The following is a 24,056-nucleotide window of genomic DNA, read 5'->3' as shown; positions in this document are numbered from 1 at the left end:
TCACCGTCAGGTCATACAAGACTCTGGAAATTCCTGACACAGATAAGACGGTTTCAACCATCTTGTCTAGGGGAGACCAAGGGGTTCGACACTCAAAAAATACCCACACGCATGTCCCTAAAAAAAATATAAAAACGCGCGAAACGGTTTTTTCCTCCCTCTTTTACCAGATTTTCTTATTGTTTTCTTGCCTCCAAAAATTTCCATAACCACTTTTTGTCTTCCAAATTCCCAGCTTCTTCCCCAAAAAGTGGAAAATAACTTTTTATTCTCCATTTTTACTTTTTTCGCTTTTCCCCCTATTTTTCACTTTTCTAATTTTTTTGTTTTAAAATAAGAGACCAGCTGAAGTGTAGTGAGTCGGAATAGTTTATTTAGTCCCTTGATAATGTCATGTCCTTGAGAAAATTTGATAGTTGGTTAACTGTTGCATTGGTAAAAAACAATTGTTTTGAACCTTGGGCATCAAACGTAAATGTTGGAGAAGGACAACTACAAATATACGAAACACAAGGGTGAAAACCATGATGGACATGTACTTCGATTAATTTTCCCGAAAATATAGATTGATTTATATCTAGTTTATACCATATGCAGAGTACCCCAACCTCATGGTCTTTTTGATCAACTATCCATTCAAACATGGAAATAGATTTTTTAGTGCTGTTAAAGTATGCAAAAGAGAGAACTCGCCCCAAAAAAAAACCATTCCCTTCCAAATTCCGAAAAAGACACCAGTCTCCAATTTGTACAACTTTTCGAGTTGAAACAGAAGTTATTTTTACTTTTCTTCTTTCGGAAAAATTTGCCAACTGCATGACTCGTAAAGTGCGATCATTGCTTAATCGCCGAACTGAATTTTCACAAAACCACACGACCGCGCTTTTTTAACGACAATTTGCGATCCATTATTACAAATGATACTAGCAAAAGCGCTAGACTCAAGCTGGCGAGAAACCAAATGAGAAAAATCTCTTAGCTGGGCCATTCCAAGAGACTTCAGTACATCTATGTCATATTCATCACCCGCGTCAGGACATGGCTGGACGTTTTCCTCGACCGCTGTTTCTTCTGCACCGGAGTCATCCAACTCCAACAGCAAGTTGCTATCAATCAATGCTGCAGGGTGTTCCTTATCTTTTCGAGACACATTGATTCGTTGAACTAGTTCTTGATTGAACATAAATTTCTTTTTTCCTCTCATTTTCACACCTAAAAATCCAATCATATAAGAATATTACAAAATGTTTTATTGTCTCGAGAATTTTTTTACCTAATAATTGAAACTGATGGTCAACATCTACCATGGCCTTGCGAATTATACGTTCGATTTCCTCATCGGAGGGTAAATGAGAAGGAAGATTGAAAGAAATATTTTTGCCATCGTCTTGGCTCTGGTCTTCAAAAGCATGAGTAAACCTCGGGAAATAAACTCCATCGTTTTCTCCTTCTCCCAGAAGTTGGTTTGCGGCATCCGCTCTCTCGCTACGACTGAAAAAACCTTTTCCACTTAAATTTACTTGGGTCGATTCTGTTGAAGTCAACGACCGGACAAGTCGAAAAAAAGATTCGCAGCTCTGACTCCCAAAATGCCACGGCCGAAACAGATGAGGAGTTCCATTCTCTCTTAGTCTCCTTGATATGAGGACTAAGGAGTGGGCATTTATCTCAACACACATGTACGCGTTGAGGGTGATGAAATTAATATCTAGTTTGTATCCGTTTTCTTGAAGCCAATGTCGCCAATACCGTAAAGCGAGACAAGAATACCATATTCCATATATTCTGTCTAGTGGTGATAAGCTTTTATCCAAATAACTTGCTGTTATTAGTCTCATTAGCTTAAGATAGAAGCACGTTACTTCTGAACCTGATGAAATAATATACATACAACAAGATATATAGTTGACGTCAGACCATTCACAATTTTCTATTTTCTAACTATGATTTTATAAAAAAGTTATACCTGCTACTTTGTCGCACAGAATATCAGTGACACAAGGGTCACACAGTCTTCTTACAGCATCGTAATTCATTTTGTCGTGCAAATTTAGATCACCATTTTTTAAGTGGTGCTGCCCTTTGGTAACTTCTGTTAAGAGTTGTTCAAGGTCAGACACCGAAGCAATCCCTTTACCTATTGTGAGAAATGTAGCTCGGTCTCTTTTCAGTAACCGCGTTCGAAATTTTGCGCCTGTATGCGAACAATTGAAAATAAGCTCCGTCTGCATTATAAATACTAAGAAAATGTTCGGCGTTCGGAATTGTACCTATGTGAACTGTGTCTTGTACTGGCACTGCACTGTTTATTACATCGGCGGCGAAAAAATCCCATTGTCGTTTCAGTAGCCAACCCGTTTCGTCAGCTATTTGTTGTGCTGCATAAAGAGAAAATACTTGCCATCACATTATTTTACTTTTCTTAAAATAACTACTTATATACCGTACCGCTTCTGCCTTTTTTTGTCGTGAGAGACGGGGGAAGCGCACCTAAATTCAAAACTTGGCGCATCATTTTCATTTCTCTACTGTCTCCGTCTGCGGAATATGTAAGCATTCGGATTCCCAACTTGTTTAGTTCGGCTTCAATATAATTAGCCCTGTGCTTAACATCGTCTGCCGTAAATCTGTTGTTTGAACAGAAAGAAGCAATCCGGATAGCCGGGATTTGCTCATCCATGGTTTGCGCCATAACAGTGATAACCACAGCTGCACGTTCATATTTTTCGAATAAATTAACAATATCCTCGGCGGTCCTGACAGAAGAAGCTAGCGAATCGGGAAATCCTGCGAATATTTAGTTTTAATGAAAACATTCATAATACATAGAAAAGAACAGAAAATTAATACCATTGCATCGCAGCGGAAGACTAAATCCAATGACTCTGTTTGTCCTTTTATCGTATTCTCTCTGTCCGACGATGGCTGTTCCGTCTTCCGCAATGGAAACGACTGGTGGCAGTCTATGTTTATCCAAAATTTCTTTAAGTAACGCAACATTTACTTCTCCTTCGGGTACTGATTTGTGAAACGAGGATAATTTTCTCTCAATAGTTCTGCAACTAGGAAATATTCCTTCAAAATTAGCACTTAACACTTCATAAAATTTACGACCACCCTGAATATAACTGTACATGGCAAAATGTAATAGTCCAATATCCTTGTCGTAACGATATCCACCAGGTTTTTTTTAATTTGAACGCTAGCTTGAATGTTCAAGCGTTGAAGCAATGTTCTTCTTGAGCTTGAGTCTTTTGATTGCGTTTTCTGGACAGAGTACGACTCACTACTGCTGTCCGTTACTGAAAACCTGGCTCTCATTAGAAGGCAAGTTAGAAGGTTCCGACCCGACAGTTTCTGATGAAGATGCTCCGGAGCAAAGTCTATTAGGTTGTGATTGTGAAATTTGGGCTTGATTACTTTGACCACTGGTTCCTGGGGTTGCCCCATGACTTGTAGCATCATGACCGTGCTTCCTTTTGTGGAAATTATTGATGTGATTCACATAAGCAGAAAATTTCCAGCCGACATGTTTGTCACCATTTACGTTAAACGGCGCTATTTTACACGTAGAACAAGTAATTTTAGGCTGTTCGCTTTCATGATTGTCAATCGTCCATTTAATAGACGGTAAATCCCACGTATCACGAAGTTTGCTTTTTGAAATCCAATTGAATAAGTATTCCTGTAACGATTTTCCCTTTCGTCTTATCACGCGTGTAGTATTTTGTGTTTCTTCAAGTGTTCCTTCTAACGTAACGTTTGTCATATCACTTTGGCCTTCTGAAACATTTGCAGCACGACTTACGACTCGCATCACAGAATCTATGGGAAGAACATTAGTAGGGCTAACTTCTTGTAATCCTCCATTCACAGGCATATCAGCCAAGCCATCAGCACTGTTATTTTTTTTTCTCCCTGACTCTGATGAACTGAAGGTAGACACTCTCTTTCTTTTGCGTCCTGATGACGGTAAAATGTCATAGGAAAAGTTTTCTTGACTTCGCGCTGTTATTTTTTGAGCAGTGTCAACAACATCAGCAATTAAAGCTTTTTCTCCTGGCATAAAACTAAACTTCGAAGGAATTTTTGCAAACATTTCTCCAAAAATGCTGACTTTCTCAGCTTCGGGTAAGTCAGCAACGTAATCTACATCAGCAAGGATTGTTCTTACAAAATGTTCTAATTCAGCACAATCGGGATTTATTCGAGCCAAAGTACGAAAAGAACTATAACCGAGCTTTAATAATATGCACTTGATTTTTGGGGTAACATTTATGTCAAATTCTGTATGCAGAATAGAAAAAACACAGTTTTCCCCCATTTTCGTCACTCTTGGCACTAGATCGCAGATACAGGTGTTCAGAACCGCACGACAAAGTAGTCTACATTCAACTGAAACAAACCAAATATGCGAAAATTCTACTTTTTTCCGAAAAGATTCATTTTTTTCACTTTTTTCAATTTTTTTTCACTTTTTTACCTCTTACTTCTCAAAGTGACGAAAAATAAATTTTTAGTCGCCACTTCCCCTTTTTTTCTCATTTGGACTATATCATATTGGGGCGTTTCAAGCATCTTTTTCTTCTCTTTTATTTGTAGAACTGATTCCCGCGCATCAAATTTTTTCATTTTCTAGTCCTTTTTTGAGTGTCGAACCCCTTGGGGGAGACCGGGGCTACTTGGCTCACTTTTTGTTTAGAAGCGTCCCACGCCTAAACTTTTTATATAATTGAGACAAATTTATATTCAGAATATTAATAAACATCTCATCTATAAAATTGCTTCGGACAAAAAATACGGAAAATAACGCGATCATGATTGAAAAAATGTTTTATTGTGACACCCCTAAATGGGCAACTTACCCCATCCCGGGGGCAGGTTGCCCATGCCAACGGGGCAAGTTGGCTCCAATATATTTCATAGGCCACTAGCACAGGAAACACACATGTAGTATTCCAACATCCATCCGGACTTATTCGCCGTTCCTTTACTGCCGAGGGGGGCTCCATTTAGCATGTGAGGCTTGAAGTTTGCCCTAAAAAAGATAAATTATTAATAGTCAATTATTTTGAATGGTCACCTGATCGAATTGAATGAATCACCTTACCTAGGGAATATGAAAAATGGGGGAATAGAATTTCCAGTAGCTGAAACGGCACAAGCCAGTGTGACAAGCATGGAGGCATAACGCCAGGCCATCTTTCTGACTTCCTTCGGAGAGAGCCCATAGTAGATATCAGCTGATTGGTGAAGGTATTCTTCCAAGTCATTCTCATGCGCAGATGAAAAGACCTAGACAAAATATAAAATGTATTTAAAGGTTATATAAACATAAAATATGAATGAAAACTTACCTTGCGTGACTTGCTGTAGCCAACTAATGGCTGTTCTTCTCCAGTTTTTATATAACGAGTCAAAGATCTTCTTGGAATACTCAGTGCCTTAGATACGTCAGAGATTTTTCTGTTATCTTCTTTTACCAAATTAATGGCCATTCGAATAAGTTCAGGAGATGCTGAAGCATGGCTTTTTTTGCGAATATAAGTCCTCATTTCCTATGTTAAAGTTGGAAAAAACAAAATGTCAAGTTTCATCACACTGACACAACATGAGCCAACTAACCCCTTCAGAAAAGAGCCAATTTACCCCTATATGGGGTTGCTCTACTATTTATTATTTATAAAATGTTTGCAAAAAGTCAATAAAAATTTTAATGTAAGCAAATTAAAGCTGAATGAATGATGAATTCATCCATTTAAAGCTTATAAGTTTTAATCACTTACCTACGTCAAGAAAAAGAAAAGCACGGCGGAAAAAAAAGTTAGTCAGCAGCTGTCGAAAACGTTTTTCGTATGCTGTTCGTTTATTTTGCACAATAGAAAAACTGAAACAACGTCAGACCATCTAACTGTCGATTTTGCAACTATTGGCTATTTTGAAAACAGCAGACGGAAATTAAGTGATTTTTAAATTAGAAATGAGCAACTTACCCCGTGAGCCAACTAGCCCCGGTCTCCCCTACAACCTAACAAGCGGTATCCATGTTTACAGGAAAATCAGTTTTAAAAAGGTATCACTTTTTACGTACCTCTTGGGGCAAATGGGTATCAGGAATTGTAGGAAGTCCAGTCACAAAATCCTGTGAAAGAAATGGTCGAAAAACGACTGATCGTTGGCATGATGGAATGCGTTGACTCGAATCGCTATAAAGGTGAAAAGGGATAAGACGATTGCCATCTGGGCTAGCTTCTTATAGCAATCCGAATCCCCTAATATTTTATTTGCCGAATAAAATCCGCTTACCTCAAAGTCGCCAAAATGTTACTCGTTAATTAGGTAGGTGTAACCTTTGTCACGCACAGCCTTTCCGAATATGTAGCAAACACGATCGACATTATGGCACACACGCGTCATTAAGCGGGCGTAGGTAGCTAGATCATTCCAGTTTGGTTGTGTCTGATCAGAGCTCAGTGCTACGCAGTAGCTATAAGTTCTTCAATCTTCCTGCAAGGAAGAGAAAAATCTTTATAAAATTCCGCCAACAAAACATGTAAATTGCGAAGCTCTTGTACCTGAACACCGACGGCGCAAATAGGCAGTAGCGTGGCAACCTACTGGTTGCGACTGGACAGTTCTTCCAGAAGAAGACGCGCTTCTTCCGACGTCGCGATTTCAATCCGATTGAGCAAGGCATGTTTCTTCGCTGCCATGTTGGCATAATCGACCATCAGACGAATCAATACTTGCGTCTCACCGAAATAAGCTTCCATGAAAGGTTCTTCGTGCGCTAATGATTCGAATTAACAAACGGCACGAAGAAGCCATATGCGAAGTGGACTCAATTAATTCCGGCCTCAAAGTACTATTAAAGTATTAATATTTTCTTATATGATGACAGACAATAATGTCTAAAACAAGCACAAAAAAAGAAAAAAAAGAAAGAGGAGGTTAATTTCCCGATAGGGATTCTATCAAAACTCGCATTTCCCAACCCCCTGATACAGGCACCCCTACCCTTCTACAACGACCGGTGGATCGACCGACACTTTTTCTGAGACTTTACCCCAGAGATGGCGCTGATGGCGCGGCGATTTCAGGGGCGTCCGCACTAATCTTTCGTTCGTTTTTTTTTTATATGCTGGGCCGCTGAGATTGGTCTCCATTTGTAGAGGAAATAACGCAGTAGCTCCCGGTCGAGTCCCCGTTTTTATCGGCTGAACGACGAAGGAGTGTGGAGCAGTTTAGTCAGCCAACTCGAGTCGATTTCAGGGTCTCGTACGTATCCTTTATACGTTTTCTTATTTTAGATGCTGCGTCGCAAAACTTGACGTCGTGTTGTAGAGGAGATAACGCGGAGATTAACGAAGGGGTCCTGTCAATTATCGGCTCAACAATAAAGGAATGCGGAGCAATCTAAGAGCGACTCGATAGTTAGTAGTTCCCGATAGGGTACGGCCTGGTCGCCAATTCGCCATAATATCTCGGAAACCGTTTGCTCTTCCGGCAAAACAGACTCCGTATACATGTCCTATGAGGCGTGCGCTGATCATCAACGCCTTCATCCCGCCTTCCCACTTTTGTCAAAATCGGCCAAAAACGACATCTCATGAAATTCTCCAAAAATCAGACGGCATAATCGAAATTGAACGCTGATTTCGATTTAGTCATTGGTTTTCTCGTTAAACTAGCCGTTTTAAAAATTAACAAAAACAGTGCTGTTGGCGCAACAACTTAATTTATGGTTTTTAACGTTTAAATAAAAAACTAAAAGACCGATAGAAAAATAAACCTGATTTCCGTGATTTTCATTCCATTCTGAATCGAAATCATGTATTTTAAGCCAAATTTGAAATTTGGCAAAAATTGAAAAAGTGGGAAGGCCAATAGGAAAAAACCAGATTTTCGTGATTTTCATTCAATTCTGAATCGAAATTGTGTATTTTAAGCCAAATTTGAAATTTGGCCAAAAATGAAACAGTGGAAAGGGTAAAGGGTAAGTGGTTTTTAACGTTTAAATAAAAAACTAAAAGACCGATAGAAAAATAAACCTGATTTCCGTGATTTTCATTTAATTCTAAATCTAAATCATGTATTTTAAGCCAAATTTGAAATTTGGCCAAAAATGAAAAAGTGGGAAGGGTGTAGCCTTCCCACTTTTGTCAAAATCGGCCAAAAATGACATCTCTTAAAATTCTCCAAAAATCAGACGGCATAATCGAAATTGAACTCTGATTTCGATTTAGTCATTGGTTTTCTCTTTAGACTAGCCGTTAAAAAAATTAACGAAAACAGTTCTGTTAGCGCACCAACTTCATTTATGGTTTTTAACATGTAATGATGTAAATGAAAAACTATAAGACCAATAGAAAAATAAACCTGATTTCCGTGATTTTCATTCAATTCTGAATCTAAATCATGTATTTTAAGCCAAATTTGAAATTTGGCCAAAAATGAAAAAGTGGAAAGGGTATAGCCTTCCCACTTTTGTCAAAATCGGCCAAAAACGACATCTCTTAAAATTCTCCAAAAATCAGACGGCATAATCGAAATTGAACGCTGATTTCGATTTAGTCATTGGTTTTCTCTTTAGAATAGCTGTTTAAAAAATTAACGAAAACAGTTCTATTAGCGCACCAACTTCATTTATGGTTTTTAACATGTAAATGAAAAACTATAAGACCAATAGAAAAATAAACCTGATTTCCGTGATTTTCATTCAATTCTGAATCTAAATCATGTATTTTAAGCAACATTTGAAATTTGGCCAAAAATGAAAAAGTGGGAAGGGTATAGCCTTTCCACTTTTGTCAAAATCGGCCAAAAATGACATCTCTTGAAATTCTCAAAAAATCAGACGGCATAATCGAAATTGAACGCTGATTTCGATTTAGTCATTGGTTTTCTCTTTAGACTAGCCGTTTAAAAAATTAACGAAAACAGTTCTGTTAGCGCACCAACTTCATTTATGGTTTTTAACATGTAAATGAAAAACTATAAGACCAATAGAAAAATAAACCTGATTTCCGTGATTTTCATTCAATTCTGAATCTAAATCATGTATTTTAAGCCAAATTTGAAATTTGGCCAAAAATGAAAAAGTGGGAAGGGTATAGCCTTTCCACTTTTGTCAAAATCGGCCAAAAATGACATCTCTTGAAATTCTCAAAAAATCAGACGGCATAATCGAAATTGAACGCTGATTTCGATTTAGTCATTGGTTTTCTCTTGATAGACTAGCCGTTTAAAAAATTAACGAAAACAGTTCTGTTAGCGCACCAACTTCATTTATGGTTTTTAACATGTAAATGAAAAACTATAAGACCAATAGAAAAATAAACCTGATTTCCGTGATTTTCATTCAATTCTGAATCTAAATCATGTATTTTAAGCAACAAAATCTTCCACACATCGAATTCACATCCTAAAAACAACTATCCTTTTCACCCTTAACTTCTTCAAAAACATGATTTTCCTCTTTTTCTCGCTCACATGAACAGTTACCAAACAAATCAGCTATTCCACAGAAGCGCTTCCACCTTGTCCACCTTTTCTCTCGAGGCTTCTTATTCTAACTTTCAACTCCATCATCTTCAACTGAACTTTGTTATAAAAATGAACAGCAAGCAAAACTGCAAACACGACAACAGAACCTGTAAAAGAAGGCAAAAAAACCTTCCACACATCGAATTCAACATCGAGATCCGCAACAGTTTTCGGTAATTCTTCAATATTCAACATCTTACTCGACAATGCCGCATCAATCTGACGACCAAGAAGATTTTTCCAAGAATCAGACCCCAGCGGAGCGGAAAAACCAGAGGCAGCCATAAGGTAAGACGCAACAAAAGCGCATACAACAAGAACGCCAACCGTCACCATCCAAAACAACTTGACCAACAAATTCCACTTTGAAAAAACTACAATTTCATTCAATAACCAAAAAAATCACTTACTGAACACAAACATACCATGATGGAATACAACCGACAAAACTCCACCGTACATCACACACAACCAACGACGAAACAATGACGAACACAGGGATGCCAATTTAAATAAATTTTCACTTTAAAAATTTTTTACGCTTTGAAACTATTGAAAAGTACACGAAACAGTTCATACTTCTTTAAACGTTTCATTTTAATTCACAATCCCAACAAAACTAAAGTCAGTTTTTACCATGTCACAGAGTTAGATTGTAACTGTGAAATTTACACAGAGGAACCACATGGCAGACAAATTTCAAGAATGATGTCCAACGACATTATGCCAACCTCACAACTTTGTGATTGAAATTCAAATTCAAATTTAAAAAAAAACTCAAAAACGAACGAATTGTTCCGCGAACCTTTCGAAGCGTACTCTAGCGGAGACAGACAACTTTCGGAACCAAACACAAATGGCGCTAGTAGCCCAGGCCGAATTTTCAAATTCCTATCTAGTATTTCCATGACTCCATGACAGAGCTTCTGTGATTCGCCACCAGGTGGCAACATAGAATCGACGGGTAGTTTTCAAAATAGCAGGGAGAGATAGCGTTTTCGATAACACCAAAGCATAGCGGGAGTGACGAATATCATCCGAAGTTGAGGCACAACTGACGAATAGAATCAGAGTTCAAGGTTTTCGCTTGAAGGGTGCAGAGGAGACTTTTCGAACCAAAAACTTGCCATACCAAACATAAACACCCATTACCTAAAAACAACATTCCTGCACCAGAAAAAACAGTCCGCCTTACAATAACTAAACCACACCATCAAGCAGCACGACATGGAAAGAAAAAACCAACCACCCACAACCGATTCAAACCACCCGTCCCTATCGGGAACTTCCTGAACGGAGTGAGGGCCCCTAGTACCTTGTCCGAGAAGTAGATTATCCCAAGTGAGATTTAAATCATTAGCCGTTCTATCTGCCACTTAGACAAACGTATCGCACACAACAACAAAGTTCGGCGACATTGCATGTGAATAATAAAGGTGGAGAACAAACAATTTCCAACGATCTCAGGGGTTGATGTATTTATGAAGCACATTGTAAGGCTGCTGATAGAGGACGTACCTGGAGATGAAAACATTGTATGACAGAAAATTGAACTGAAAGAAATAACATGCAAACATATTATACCATTGTCCCACTAAGGATAAGAACAGTTTGAACTGTGCTTTGAGCTGGATGTTTCTTTCAAACGGTTTCTTCTGAACCACGATGTAACAAGAACTCTTGTTAAATCGTGTTTTTCAACCATATGATCGCAAGTAACAAGAAACAACCCAAACCCTATCGGGAACTTTCCGAACACAGTGAGGACCCCTAGTATATTTTTCATTTTATAGCAAATTATTTTACTAAGCAACTGTCAACTGTGTCTTTTCGTAGAAATTAATGTAAACTGTTTTTACTGTCGCGCCAGTTCAGTATCACGGTATTTTATCCACGCTTCAGTACTTTTAGTATAGAAGGAAATGGTTGTCAAAAAAATTCCCACGTTTATTATTTGTTTATTTTTATTTTTATTTTTATTTATTTATTTATTTTTACTGTTGGCTTGATTTTTACAGCTTTTTATTTATTTAATTTGCCATCTAGCGGTGAGCATCAATATTATTTTATTATAAACAATGGCTGCTCACGATTGGGTGTGAAGCTTTGTCCAGAAGAGAAACATCAGGGCAAGCAAAGTAAATTATCCTAATTGGTTGCATCGAGATGTGATTTTTTTTTCAGTTTCTAACAAATTCTTTTATATATAAACATTTAACAGAAAATGGCAGCCCAAATCGATAAGGGGGTTGTCGATGGTAGGGCTTCGAGATGCGATCCCGATGAAACAAATCCAACCCCCAAAGTGATAAACAACCATTGCATTAAGCAGACCATTAGAAAAATCAAGCCCATCCCACCTCCTCTAGATTTAAGCAAACGGGGACCATTAGATTTAACAAGCTCAGAAAGTGTTAGTGATTTTACTAGCTTTTCTGCCAGCCCAAGAAGTCCTGCAAGCTCAAATCAAAAGCATTTGCCATTTCGTAAAAGGTTAGATATCAAAGTTTTTTTCTTATCTTGTTATGTACCTTTGGTTAAGAGCATTAGAAGTATTGTATTTTATTTGCAGAGCATTTAGTTGGACTACATTTCATGACGAAGCTGGTTGCAATTCTCTTAGTCCTGGTCCGTCATCAGCGATTATGCAAAGAAGCACATATTATGGGTTCATACCCACCAGCCCACATATAAGCCGTTTGTCTGTCATTAAACAAGAATCAATCGATCAGCCTGATGTATTTGGTGACTACTACTTGAGCTCAAATGTGGAAGGAAAAGAAGTCCAAGAAAGTGTAGCAATTGGAAAATCTTCCAAAGAAAAACCTTGTGTCTATTCTGAAGCAAAGACAGTGATCACTTATCCTGCACCTCAAAGTCCTGCCTTTCCTACTCCTGCCACTCCAAGCCCACTATCTCCCATGAACTTTCCTCCCACCTCAACTTTCTTCCCTCCACATTTTCATCCAAAACTTTCTTCCTACTCTTGGTCAGGATCATTGCTCAGCCCTGCACCATCTTTGCATAGCAGCAGTCAAGAAGAACTAGCTCAGTGTCGTTCGTGGAAACTGGAGGTACAGCATTGCTTTCGATTGTATTTGGACTTAACTGTCGCTAAACAAATTTTGAAATTGCTTTCCCGTCTCAGGAAAATGAAATGGAGGAAGAATCATCTGATAATGTTGCTGCTAGCAGAGAGGAGTCAGATGCGTTCCATGGTGGAGCTCTTTCCAGAGAGGACTATGTACACAGCGAGCCTCAACCCGGAACATCTGAGCTGTGCGAACGCCTTCAACGGTAGGGTTTTCCTTTATATGCATTTAGACGAACTGGACGATTCATTTTTTTTATTAGGTTTGACTTCGTCATGCCACCAGCTGTACCCAAGAGTACTGAAAAACGTTATCAAGTGACTAATGAGGAGACCTCTTCAAGCTTGGCTCCTTCTCCTGCTAAACGCCCAATGAATGGTTTCATGCTTTTCGCTCAAAAATATCGCCTCCAGCTCATCCAACAGTTCCCAGGTCGTGATAATAGGTAAGAACTAAATAAAATGGTCCATCGGGTTAGATTCCTGCGTAACCCTTATCCCGTGTCATTTTTAAAGGGCCATCAGTGTAATGCTTGGCGATGCTTGGAAACGTTTAAATCCAGGAGAGAAAGAAGTTTATACCGCAGAGGCACATTTGAGAGCGGAAGAGTATCGTCGCTTGTTTCCCGATTGCTGGAAGCGTAAGCGTTCCAAATCCACAAGCTAGGCAATCTTTCCTTTCATCATCTTTATACTTCATTTTCACTGTTTCGAATTGTGGGTTGTGGGATCAGATTTCGGCGAGGTGATCATTTCGCAGATTTTTGCGTCTGATTCAGCTCTTACGCGGACTTAAAATGCAGACATTTTAGTTTTGATCAGGCACGACTAAGAATATTTTTAAGAGAAAACTTTTTCCTTTCTGTTGAATGGCTTTGATGTTGCATGTATATATTTGGTAAACAAAAAATTTAGAAAAAAGGGGATTCAGAAGCTATTACGTTGTCCCGTTGGAATCAACTGCAGCTTAGCTCGCAGATCAGGCATTTGGGATTTGTTAAGTTTAAAGAGTTGGAACCGTAATAACCTTCGTAGGTTACGGGAACTTTTTTTTTGAGAGGGGGGGAGAGGACAAGGAACTGTGCTGGACGGGCGATTTCTGCAAGATCACAACAATAGTTTTTTTTTGCGATTCCTGTCATTGAGGCTAATAAGAAGCTTGCTTGTTCGGTGTCGTATTCCCCCTTTTTTAAAATTCGGATAAAGAAAAAATTATTTATTTGATGAAGGGCCAGAAGATTTTATGTCTATCGATGTCAATTCGGCGACGTCGTTAATCCGCGACAATCAATCAAGAATGTGTTAAATTGTTTTCACCGAATTGTGATAGAAGAGCACAATTGGTTTTGAATGTGAATTCTTCTTTAATTCTTATACAAAACTTTACTACAAAAAAGAATGCCAACATCCATGATCTCAACAGGTTTGGCATTCTAAAATCCCTCGACTTTTGATTCGATCTGCTCTTTGAGCTTTTCATTTCTTCTTTCCGCCTTTCTTCTTTCTATGTTTACTTCAGTTTATTCTGCCTCAGTTATCACACATGCTTTTGCAAGAAGACATAAGTGCATTACAATCATTTCGTTCATTTTTTTTTTAAGCTTTATCCCCCCACCCTTCATTCTTCTTATTGTTTTCACGGGTATACTTAATCCCAAAAAGGTCAACAAACTATCAGTGGTTTCAGTGTCTTCCTCTTGCCATTCTGTCTATTGAAATGCTGCACAACTCGCCCTCAGCATCAATTTGATATCCTTATTTTTCATCCTCTGATGCTTTTCGCCTCGTTTCTGAACAAGGTCGAGCGTGATCTCTCCATTAAAAAAAAAAAAACAGGAAGAAATTGTTCTCTAGAACTAATCGTTTGTATCGTGAAAAATCTAAATTTTAAAAAGGGTTATTTAGATATTTCGGTATTCTTTGAAGAGAAGTTGAGATCGAGTTGATTTTTTGGAATGGACGTTAACTAGATGTGCATAATCTATTCATAATGTTGTCTCCGTTCTATTTTCTCTTCTTTGGTTTTTGTAATTGTCTCAACGAGGGCCAGTTGAAAAGTGCAACTTTAAGTTGTAAGAATATGATAAATACATAATCTAAAAACCCAGATGTCTGGGATTTAAAAGGCAGAAGTGACGCGGATTTATTTCTAGATTTCCTCACTTTCATTGTATTTGACTACCAAGAAAGAAAAACAAGGTGGGATTTTGAAAATGATCATAAAAAATGAAAAAAAAAAAAAGGGTGGAGAAGAAGTGGAAACTCACATTAAGGTCCTTTCTGTAACAGAACGAGAACATCGATACTAGAATTTAAGAAAAAATAACAAACATGAACAATAACAACATCGTGGCTACAGCAGTCTGGAGAAACAGCTTTAAAAGATTTACAAGATTGTTCTTTTCCCACACATTTCAACCGAGCTACATCTTAAAACAAAATCTAAACGGGGAAATACGAACCTTTTCCGCTTATAAACGCTACTCAGCTGTAGCGTGATTGATGTGATGTTTACTTCGAACACGAATTGCAATCTTTCTTCCTTAGTATGTAAATGTGACAAAGTTTATTCTTTGAACATTCATTTACTCTCTTCAACCGGCTCGTGAGGGGCAGGCAACTTTTCCCAACTAGGCTCAACACCCCAGATTTCACGGGCGTATTCGGCGATTGTCCGATCACTAGAAAATTTGCCAGATGAAGCAATGTTGTGAATACACATCTTCATCCAGACACTCTGGTCCTACATTTTGAAATAGAAACACATTACATTACTGTACTCGAATGTTTAAGCTAAAAATAAAAGCTATGTTGTTACCTTATAGGCCTCATTGACTTTTTCTTGGGCGGCTATATAATCGTCGTAATCAGCCAAGCAAAAGAAACGATCGTGATACATAAGGTTGTTGTAAATATCACGGAACTCGTCGGGGTTGTTTGGGCTAAAGAATCCTGACGCAATCTGGTCAATAACCTATAAAATCGTTTACGTTAGAATATTTCTAGTTGGTTTGGAAATTCGAAAAATTGAAACCGACCTGCTTCAGCTCGGCATTAGCGTTGTAGTAATCGAAGGCATTGTAGCCTCGCTTCTTAAGATCCTCAACTTCGTTCTCCTTCATACCAAAGATGAAAATGTTTTCCATTCCCATCTCTTCGGCCATCTCCACGTTGGCTCCATCAAGAGTACCAATAGTCAGAGCTCCGTTCAACTATTTGCATTACAATAAAACAAAAAACGATTAGTTTAAAATTTGACTCCGAATTCCAAAGATGCATCGTCACCATGAATTTCATGTTTCCAGTTCCAGAGGCTTCAGTACCAGCAGTAGAAATTTGTTCGCTAAGGTCAGCTGCAGGAATAATTTTCTCTGCCAAGGTGACACGGTAATTTTCCAAGTAGATAACCTTCAGTTTATCGCCCACGATGGGATCGCTGTTGATCACTTGACCGACTGAGCAAATCAACTTAATGATCTTCTTGGCCATATGATAGCCAGGAGCAGCCTAAACAAAAGACATCAGGCATTTCAATGTACATTTTGCTCTGATTCCACATCCCTGATAATATACCTTTCCACCAATCATGATTGTCCTGGGTACAATTGGTGCTCTGGGATTCGCTTTGATACGGTTGTAGAGTGTAATAATATGCAGAGCATTCATAAGTTGACGTTTGTACTCGTGAATACGTTTAACCTAAGAATCCAGAAAATTGTTGGATTGACATACTCAAGCATTTCGCGAAATAGCACCGTACCTGAATGTCAAACAGGGAAGCTGGATTGACGTTCACTCCGTACTCCTTTTGGAGGTACTGAGCAACCTTCATCTTATTTTCCTGTTTAACTGTCTGAACAGCGCGTTGAAAAGCTGGATCTTCAGCCAATGGCTTAAGCTGAACCAACTGATCCAAGTGAGAAATCCAATCTTCACCAATACGCTGTCAAAATCACAAGTTGTTAATTGCAATGACACAATTTCAAATGCAGATGTAGGGGGATATTTACCTCAGCAATGACATCAGCGAGAGCTGAGTTGCACAGCAATAACCAACGACGGGGAGTGATTCCGTTGGTCTTGTTCAAGAATTTCTCGGGATTCATTTCATAGAAATCATGGAACCTACAAGAGAACCGGTTAGTTATCAATCAAACGAGTTGGTTAACAGTATAGAAAGAATTAGCTTACAGATCGCGTTTAAGGATGTCGGAATGGATCTGAGCGACACCATTGACAGCATGCGATCCAACAATGGCAAGGTAAGCCATGTTAACTCGTTTTTCTCCTTCTTCCTCAACCATCGACATACGACGCAAGCGGTCACTGTCACCAGGGAAACGTTTTGCTACATTCTGCATTAGAAATCAGCGTAATTGAAACGTGAACTAGCAATATTCTTTCAAGGGGAGGGTAGATACAAACCTCAAGATGACGATGGTTGATTTCGTAAATGATCTGGAGATGGCGAGGAAGGATCGAGTTCAACATACTGACTGGCCATCTCTCAAGAGCTTCGGGCAAAACAGTATGGTTTGTGTACGCACATGTGCGGGTAGTAATATCCCAAGCCTGTAATCATTGTCATTAGACGCGTTAATTGTAGCAAGAAACGAAAAAAATAAAATAAAATCGGCGGTAGCCAGTTACTTTTTCCCACGAAAGACCTTCGATATCAACAAGGATTCTCATTAGCTCAGGAATAGCAAGCGACGGGTGGGTGTCATTTAACTGGATGGCGACTTTTTCAGGGAATGAGTCCAAGGATGTACGCACGGCTTCGCGCGAGCCAAACTTGGAAGACTTGAAGCGGCGGACAATATCCTGCAAAAAGAATTTATTTTTTGTATTTTTACATTTTGTTAATGATATGGATAAGTTAACGAATAGAGACAATCTATTTTTTTTTTACCTGGAGAGTTGCTGCCACCATAAAGTATTCTTGTTTGAGGCGCAGTTCCTTGCCTTCGAAGAAGTTATCATTGGGATACAACACGCGAGAGATGTTTTCAGCAAGATTACGGTCCAGCACGGCTTGGATGTAATCACCGTCATTGACTTAAAATATATAATATACATCATGGATCAAATAAAATAAACTTAGTCATGAATGATGAAGTGATATTACAGAAGCGCAAATCGAAATCTTGTGGCGACTTGGCCGACCATAAGCGCATGGTGTTGACGACATTATTCTTGTAGCCAGGAATCGGGTTGTCGTACGGCAAGGCGAAGACAACCTTCGCGTTATAAAATCAAAATTAGTTGGATAGTTTAAGAAAGAAAACTCAAATTACTACTATAACCCAAAACCATATAGTTAGTCTAACAAAAATGATAATTAATTTTTTTAAAAAAGGGAAGGGTACCAAACTAGTCTAGGCAATCAACTACCATGCACAAAACAACCTCATCTACCCATCGTGCAAACAGCTAATGCTAGCAATTACAATAAAATATTACTAAACAATTACGATTATTCAATTGAATTATTATAGCTGCCAGCGCAGTTCTGTGAATGTTTAATAGCATTACTTGAGGTTTGTGTTTTAAGCATTAATGGATTGTGAACATCGAAGATCTAGCAACAACCACTGCAGAGCATCGAAGAGGAAACATTTCAGCTGTCAGCATCAAGCAGGTTGCAGGGCGGTTTAACAGCAATAAATAATTCAAACTTCATCAAACCTGCGTGTTGACCCACTTCTTGCCCTCAGGTGTTTCCTCCACATGGCCGTAGAAGTTGACGGGAAGAGTGAACTCTGGGCGAGCCTTTTCCCAAGGATTGCCAAATCTCAACCAATCATCAGGCTCCTCAAGCTAATATAACAACCACAATTGGAATACCCAAATCATTAATAAGGTTGCAGAGCCCCCTACTCATTAGGAGAAAGATCTACAAATCAAATCAAGTTTAGCATTTGAAGAAATCTACGATGTCCTGTAAAAACAAAATGGAAGTGAAGGAAAATGAAACAGTTAAAAATGACCACCATTTCATTATACCAGTGAAGACAAAATCTGCATGAGCATCACCAATCACCATTTTTGATCATGAATCCCGTGGTCTAATTCTAATAACCCGGTGCAACTAGACGAGTCGCTACAATTTAAAGAAACCTTAGTGTCGATCCACTTATGGTATCCGTCATCACTGGTGACAACACGGCCTCCAAAGTGAACTGGAATCGAGTATTCGGGTCGGGATCTCTCCCAAGGATTGCCAAAACGCAACCAATCATCAGGTTCTTCCAACTTATAGGAAGTACACCGTTGGCATCGTTCATTAGATAAATGTTAAAACAGACTTCGTTAAAGGACACGACCAAGTGAAGTTGGCAGACAAATGGTATCCCTGAAATGTCAATGATTACTTGAAGTAGGTTAAAATTACCTGTTCTCCGTTCCTGATACGTTGAGCAAAGATGCCATATTCATAACGGATGCCGTAACCATAAGCAGCCAAGCCAAGGGTTGCCATGGAGTCCAAAAAGCATGCTGCCAGACGGCCCAGACCTCCATTACCTAATCCGGCATCTTCTTCCATCTCTTCCAACTCTTCAATATCCAATCCCAACTAAAATGGGACAAAAGAGGTCATGAGTAACAATTTGAATAAGATATTTCTTAACTGATCCATTTACTTGGTACATGGCCTCATCGCATGCGCTTTGGATGCCCAAGTTGACCGTGGTATTCGTCAACGTACGACCCATGTAGAACTCCAGGGAAAGATAGTAGACGCGCTGAAAATAAACAGAAACATGAAGGTAATGTAATATTTGGCGATTCGTTTGTAGACAAGCGGGTGAATTTCCCGCAAAACGCTGCCAGCGCTCTACTCCAGTTCTTCATGCCACGCTGTCCCAAGCTACCAAAGTGGCAAACTAAAATTGGGGCACTGACCTCTACTTATTGAGAAACTACCCTTGAACGAGTTATCTAAACACATAGCGTCAACTTGGCCAGCCTGATGCTTTATTTTTTCCCAGACAAGGCAATTCGGAGAAGAGGTAAAAGCAGTTTGAGAAAGTAGGTTATAATTATTTTTTTGAGCCACATAAGCGAATTCGATTCCTTATCTGTGTTAGAAAGTAACATCCAATACGAGGAGAAAGTTAGTGAGTAGAAAGATCCATAGAAGAGTGTAGTAGCGGGAGTGATCCCATCACGTGATAGGCATGCTCCAATAGCGAGGCTCGGGCGTGCTAAAATAAGATCCATACCAACGGCTTGGGACAACTCGCATTTTACTAGCGACTGCGCTCGGTGCCGACCTCAACCAAAGTCACCTTCAAGCGACCCGCCACTGAGACAGAATCGACTGCACACAAAACCAAATTCGCTAAAGCCCTTGGCGTCGATTGTTTGAAAATTGGTGCAATGTTCTCAGCATGTTCATTAACCACAATACGTGGGATACTAAATTTAAAGACTGATAAACGGCATATCTAGTTCAAAAGTGTAAGGAAGTCGTACGGGTTACGACAGTTTTTCGTAGTAAAAAGATAAACAAAATAATCGAAGTATTACTGTCGACAGCCAATTCCCCCCAGGCCTTTTTTTATCATCGTACAAATTGGAAGTATTAGTATGCCACCAGCATAGCAACATACACAACATGCACTTATGTCATTTAGTTGATTCTGAAAACTAATTACCTTGGGGTCTTTTTCATAGTAGTGTTGTTGAGTTCGGATCCAACGGGATACAAGATGGTCTTTCACCGTGTGGGCAAGGGCAAAAAAGTAATCGCGAACCGTGGATACATTACGATCCTTGACCAAAGTGTAGTGCAAATGTCGGTTGAAGGACTTCTTGACATTGGCTACATTCTCGACCTGGGCAATACCACGAACCGAAATTTGCTTTCGCTTATCGGCATCACTTTGGACCGACATGATTGCGAATCTTTACTTCAAAGTTTTGGCTAGATCAAGTTTAAGTACTAACGATATATCTAAGTCAAAACGTGAAGAATGGAGAGTCGGCAAGATGAGCACTGACTTTCGCCTCGATCTGAGAACGAGTGAAGTCGTGTTTCTCCAAGAGAAACGTCTAAAGCAAATCTATAGCAATCCAATATGAACAAGATTGCGTTAAAACACGGGTTCTTGGTGCAGGTTGATAAATTGAGGATTTATGTGCGGAATCTTAGTGCATTTGGCTCAGAAATTGGTGGGCAGCGTGCGGGGCGATTGTACGCGTTCAATTTTGAATTTTTTTGCAATAAACAATGCTAAGCGAATGTACATGATTTAATCCTTCAGATTTATTCAATAAAAGCTATAACCACAATGAAAAATTATGTACAGTATCCTTCAATAGATTTCCTTCAGGTTGCATTGTGATTTTTTGTGTAGAAGGAGACGACAGTGTTTGCCCTGCATCTAAACCCCGCATTTTACTCAGGACCCCTCCCCCCTCAATTGCGCGGGATCCTTCCTCCGTTTACGCAATCTAGAAATCGACAACTGCATCAGCTGATAAACGCCATCTAGCGATTTCGAATATTGGACCATCTATTTTTTTTATTAAAAAAAATACCCCACATGGTTTGTTTACCAGGTATAAGTTACTTTTCGAAGACGTTACACTCCCGAGGAATTGGAAGTCTATTGAAATTTATGTGCACTTTGTACATATCTGTATTTGTACGTGCGGTACGTTGAGTCTTTCATATATTTTAGCATTGTCGTACGGGGTAAAAATTTTAATTCACACAAGATTGGATCGTTTAAAACAACACTAGGTTTGCTACCTTTGAATCCATGATGCTACAGAGATCATTGACTGGAGTGCTAGGGCTTGGCAAACATTCAAAAAGTAAATGGCATAACACTGTACCTGCTTACCTGAGCACCAAGTCAGATGAAATAGAAGACATGCGGAACACTCTTGGTCAACAAGTATGGGATGCATCTATAAAAAAGTTTCAAGATTTAGGTTTCTCATTAAAACAAAGCAGCAGTATGCTGTTCAATAATCCTGCACTATCAAATTACCCAGCTGAACGGTTATGCCACCATTTTGAAGTACTTAGCTCAATTGGTTTTAAAACAGAAGAAATTAGAGATGTGCTTGCCCGTGAACCAAAAATCTTTGATCGTGACTTTCATGTACTAAAGAAGAATCACACAAACCTGTTGAGACAAATGGGGGATCATCAAGGAAGAATTACAGCCATTGGTGCCCCGAATACTCTGATTGAGAATAGTTTTATTACTAACCAAAAAATTGACTATTGTATCATGGAGATGATGATGAACAAACCAAAAATAGCCAGATCAAGAATCCTTCAGTGTTCTTACAGCTTGATCAAAACTCGGCACAAGTTCGCATACCGTTCAGGCTTGTATAAGAAAATCGACTCGAAAAACAAAGAAGGGCTGATAAATAATCCAAGCATTCCTGACTTATTCTTTTGTTCGGACGAGATATTCCTCACTCTTTTCAAAGGCTTTACTCTTGAAGATTACGTCGTTTTTGATTCCTTGATGATGAACGAAGAAGATCACATGAGTGAAGAGGATGAAACGGCTTCAAACGATCACACCGATGGAGATGATACAGAGGATGAAAATGATTTAGGCGGAGGTTATAAAAATAGATACTCTGCGCGGCGTAATAAATAAGTTAGTATTTACTTAAGAACTTAATCAGTGTAAGTGGAATATAATAGTGATAATCAGCTCAAAAGCTTCTGTGTTTTGTATTTAAAGGTAGCTTGAGAAGAAATATGCACATTCATGTTTTACGAAGATGTACAAGAAAGGATGAAATGCAATAGTTACTCTAAAAGTTTGGAGAAGGAAGCTCTTTCGGAGGATAGAAGGATTTCTTCATACTTTTTCCCTAATCATTTCTCATTTATCTATATAGCGAAGCGTGTGCCGACTTTCTGTGGCTTATCAGTCTTCAAATCTTAAAGCAACAGGATAGTATTAAAGATACAAGAAACCTTAAACGAATTCAGCTTAGATGACTTTACTGACGGAACAGAGATGGTTTTCCTGATTAGTGCACTTTGGTTTCGGTGGATTTCTTGTAGCTTTTTTGCCGGTGATGGTGGAGGACCAATTTCTTTCCTGGTTTCGTCGGGTGATTTTCCCTGGCCTTTCTCTTGTTCTCTGGTTGCGAGTGGTGGGAAGGAGTTGGCTTTTTTCCAGTTTGATGAGGGATAGTAGAACCTTTACGGTGTGTGGGAGCTGAACCTTTGCCTGGGGTCTTCCGGCTGTTGGTAGCTACTGTAGTTGGAGACGAGCGAACTGCCCTCCGATGTCTACCGGCCACTTCGAAACCTTCTTCCACTGAAATGGATAATGATCGTTACATACGAAGGCGCATAATTTTTTTCTCTCGTTTCAGTGCGTTCACCTAACGCTGCTGGGAGTGGATGCCAGGACTCTTCCATGGGCCACAGGAAAACAGGTAAGACACAGAGAAAAAGTAGTGTAACCACACACAAATGTTTCATCTAGAACATTGTAAAAAAAAATAATTGCAATAACCTTTGATGTACACAGACAACCACAAATTACCTTAAAGCACCTTTACTGGAGGTACAATCTCTGAAAGACGAAGTATTCCAAAAACATCAACTTCCAGAAATGAAGCTACAGTGAATTGTCCAAGGGCTTATATAAGCATGCCGACATACGGAAGGCCGTCTTTGTTCATTGGCTAGAATACAACCCACAGCTCTTGTTACAAAACTGAAAGAGAAGAGAGGAGATCTTTGAAGGAAAAAATTTGGTAGGGGTACTCAGCTCCACTTTGAAACCTCTCGGCTCGTTTTTCCCCTTTTTTTCTGGATAGACATTCAGTACCTATGATACTGGTGTCTTGACATGATATGAGTGATTGGGGTGTGTGTGTTATTAACAATAAAGTGTCGTTCAAAGAAATCCATAAAATGAAGGATAGTAATGGCTTTGTGAAAAGTTGAGGGGGTGACATGGTACCTGCTAAATCATATTATTTTATTTTCAGGTGAATTCCTCTACTTAATTTAGGTTCTACGTGGAGACTGCATAAAAAGAATAGTTACCCTGCAACCTAAAGATGGGTAGCACATATAAGGTATCTGCCAAATAAACAAATTAATTCATAGACTAACCAACATACTTACTATATATATTTTTTCCCGATTCTCCTTAAAGGAGGACGGTCTCAAGTGACAGTGGTTGTGAAATTCATTCTCACTGAATAGAAAGAGAGAAAGGCGTCTACGCTTTCAGTGAGCGTGAAACCGTAACCATAGACGACGATAGAAGCCTGAAGTAATAATTTGATAGCACTACTGGAATCAAATACATTTTGAAACCAAAACATAGAGGTACTACTTATGTCAGAAGATTTAAAGATAATGAATGTCAGCAGCGATCTTGCGAAAGAGGGAGGTAGCTCAATAACAGTC

General features: G+C 39.0%; 5 protein-coding genes and 1 long non-coding RNA gene across 17 annotated transcripts; 2 read left to right on the top strand and 4 right to left on the bottom strand.

The window, feature by feature from the left end:
* Window positions 1-351: 351 nt before the first annotated feature.
* On the bottom strand, window positions 352-2,459 carry LOC123472185. Its single transcript, XM_045173392.1, has 5 exons — window positions 2,449-2,459; window positions 2,271-2,378; window positions 1,967-2,194; window positions 1,274-1,870; window positions 352-1,212 (listed from the first exon to the last, which is right to left on the bottom strand). The coding sequence occupies exons 3-5, from the start codon at window positions 2,034-2,036 to the stop codon at window positions 842-844; spliced, it is 1,038 nt and encodes a 345-aa protein (XP_045029327.1). The 5' UTR covers window positions 2,037-2,194; window positions 2,271-2,378; window positions 2,449-2,459; the 3' UTR covers window positions 352-841.
* Window positions 2,460-2,483: 24 nt separating this feature from the next.
* On the bottom strand, window positions 2,484-6,028 carry LOC116935480. Of its 8 annotated transcripts, XR_006646463.1 has the most exons (9): window positions 5,994-6,028; window positions 5,787-5,933; window positions 5,626-5,669; window positions 5,358-5,558; window positions 5,111-5,295; window positions 4,866-5,038; window positions 4,484-4,720; window positions 2,851-4,395; window positions 2,484-2,787 (listed from the first exon to the last, which is right to left on the bottom strand). XR_006646463.1 is itself a non-coding variant. In XM_045173356.1 (4 exons), the coding sequence occupies exons 2-4, from the start codon at window positions 5,553-5,555 to the stop codon at window positions 4,921-4,923; spliced, it is 501 nt and encodes a 166-aa protein (XP_045029291.1). In that variant the 5' UTR covers window positions 5,556-5,558; window positions 5,787-5,933; the 3' UTR covers window positions 4,818-4,920. The 8 variants fall into 8 exon arrangements, 1 of the variants encoding a protein (XP_045029291.1); XR_006646465.1 differs by lacking the exon at window positions 5,626-5,669 and having other exon boundaries at window positions 5,791-5,933; XR_006646461.1 differs by lacking the exon at window positions 5,626-5,669 and having other exon boundaries at window positions 5,994-6,027.
* Window positions 6,029-9,365: 3,337 nt separating this feature from the next.
* Window positions 9,366-11,373, bottom strand: LOC123472182. The gene is made up of 2 exons (XR_006646478.1): window positions 11,131-11,373; window positions 9,366-11,064 (listed from the first exon to the last, which is right to left on the bottom strand). It is a non-coding gene; the product is annotated as an uncharacterized LOC123472182 (long non-coding RNA).
* Window positions 11,374-11,527: 154 nt separating this feature from the next.
* On the top strand, window positions 11,528-14,766 carry LOC116932046. Its single transcript, XM_032939761.2, has 6 exons — window positions 11,528-11,684; window positions 11,768-12,039; window positions 12,119-12,620; window positions 12,695-12,843; window positions 12,901-13,083; window positions 13,154-14,766. The coding sequence occupies exons 2-6, from the start codon at window positions 11,771-11,773 to the stop codon at window positions 13,302-13,304; spliced, it is 1,254 nt and encodes a 417-aa protein (XP_032795652.1). The 5' UTR covers window positions 11,528-11,684; window positions 11,768-11,770; the 3' UTR covers window positions 13,305-14,766.
* A 13-nt stretch (window positions 14,767-14,779) lies between these two features.
* Window positions 14,780-20,686, bottom strand: LOC116931995 (glycogen phosphorylase). 2 transcript variants are annotated; one of them, XM_045173320.1, is made up of 16 exons: window positions 20,299-20,686; window positions 19,282-19,383; window positions 19,032-19,214; window positions 18,758-18,892; window positions 17,766-17,877; window positions 17,550-17,695; window positions 17,288-17,461; window positions 17,063-17,209; window positions 16,829-16,992; window positions 16,648-16,762; window positions 16,398-16,580; window positions 16,211-16,336; window positions 15,923-16,144; window positions 15,676-15,849; window positions 15,456-15,611; window positions 14,780-15,380 (listed from the first exon to the last, which is right to left on the bottom strand). In XM_045173320.1, the coding sequence occupies exons 1-16, from the start codon at window positions 20,536-20,538 to the stop codon at window positions 15,219-15,221; spliced, it is 2,541 nt and encodes an 846-aa protein (XP_045029255.1). In that variant the 5' UTR covers window positions 20,539-20,686; the 3' UTR covers window positions 14,780-15,218. The 2 variants fall into 2 exon arrangements, with proteins under 2 accessions (XP_045029255.1, XP_032795571.1); XM_032939680.2 differs by lacking the exon at window positions 18,758-18,892 and adding an exon at window positions 18,326-18,457 and having other exon boundaries at window positions 20,299-20,685.
* Window positions 20,687-21,114: 428 nt separating this feature from the next.
* LOC116932090 lies at window positions 21,115-23,544 on the top strand. 4 transcript variants are annotated; one of them, XR_004399310.2, is made up of 4 exons: window positions 21,115-21,300; window positions 21,390-22,272; window positions 23,006-23,068; window positions 23,164-23,544. XR_004399310.2 is itself a non-coding variant. In XM_032939823.2 (2 exons), exon 2 carries the CDS (start codon window positions 21,409-21,411, stop codon window positions 22,270-22,272), a length of 864 nt encoding a protein of 287 aa, XP_032795714.1. In that variant the 5' UTR covers window positions 21,116-21,300; window positions 21,390-21,408; the 3' UTR covers window positions 22,273-22,329. The 4 variants fall into 4 exon arrangements, 1 of the variants encoding a protein (XP_032795714.1); XR_004399309.2 differs by having other exon boundaries at window positions 22,338-23,068; XR_004399308.2 differs by having other exon boundaries at window positions 21,116-21,300; window positions 22,360-23,068.
* The last annotated feature ends 512 nt before the right edge of the window (window positions 23,545-24,056 follow it).

This window comes from Daphnia magna, linkage group LG1, assembly GCF_020631705.1.
Source record: "Daphnia magna isolate NIES linkage group LG1, ASM2063170v1.1, whole genome shotgun sequence".
NCBI lineage: Eukaryota > Metazoa > Arthropoda > Branchiopoda > Diplostraca > Daphniidae > Daphnia > Daphnia magna.
Note: the sequence above shows the minus strand (reverse complement) of the source record. Positions and strands in the feature narration are given on the sequence as shown.

Excerpts from the sequence above, each read along its gene's own strand:
- LOC116935480 (XM_045173356.1), bottom strand. The coding sequence starts at position 5,555 with ATGAGGACTTATATTCGCAAAAAAAGCCATGCTTCAGCATCTCCTGAA. Across the intron at positions 5,296-5,357 it reads GCTACAGCAAGTCACGCAAG|GTCTTTTCATCTGCGCATGA; the intron begins GTAAGTTTTCAT and ends TATTTTGTCTAG. Across the intron at positions 5,039-5,110 it reads CCATTTTTCATATTCCCTAG|GGCAAACTTCAAGCCTCACA; the intron begins GTAAGGTGATTC and ends TATCTTTTTTAG.
- LOC116932090 (XM_032939823.2), top strand. The coding sequence starts at position 21,409 with ATGATGCTACAGAGATCATTGACTGGAGTGCTAGGGCTTGGCAAACAT.
- LOC123472185 (XM_045173392.1), bottom strand. The coding sequence starts at position 2,036 with ATGAATTACGATGCTGTAAGAAGACTGTGTGACCCTTGTGTCACTGAT. Across the intron at positions 1,871-1,966 it reads TCTGTGCGACAAAGTAGCAG|GTTCAGAAGTAACGTGCTTC; the intron begins GTATAACTTTTT and ends TTATTTCATCAG. Across the intron at positions 1,213-1,273 it reads CCATCAGTTTCAATTATTAG|GTGTGAAAATGAGAGGAAAA; the intron begins GTAAAAAAATTC and ends TTGGATTTTTAG.
- LOC116931995 (XM_045173320.1), bottom strand. The coding sequence starts at position 20,538 with ATGTCGGTCCAAAGTGATGCCGATAAGCGAAAGCAAATTTCGGTTCGT. Across the intron at positions 19,215-19,281 it reads GCGATGAGGCCATGTACCAA|TTGGGATTGGATATTGAAGA; the intron begins GTAAATGGATCA and ends GTCCCATTTTAG. Across the intron at positions 16,993-17,062 it reads TCAACCATCGTCATCTTGAG|AATGTAGCAAAACGTTTCCC; the intron begins GTTTGTATCTAC and ends TTTCTAATGCAG.
- LOC116932046 (XM_032939761.2), top strand. The coding sequence starts at position 11,771 with ATGGCAGCCCAAATCGATAAGGGGGTTGTCGATGGTAGGGCTTCGAGA. Across the intron at positions 12,621-12,694 it reads GTCGTTCGTGGAAACTGGAG|GAAAATGAAATGGAGGAAGA; the intron begins GTACAGCATTGC and ends TTCCCGTCTCAG. Across the intron at positions 12,844-12,900 it reads CTGTGCGAACGCCTTCAACG|GTTTGACTTCGTCATGCCAC; the intron begins GTAGGGTTTTCC and ends TTTTTTTATTAG.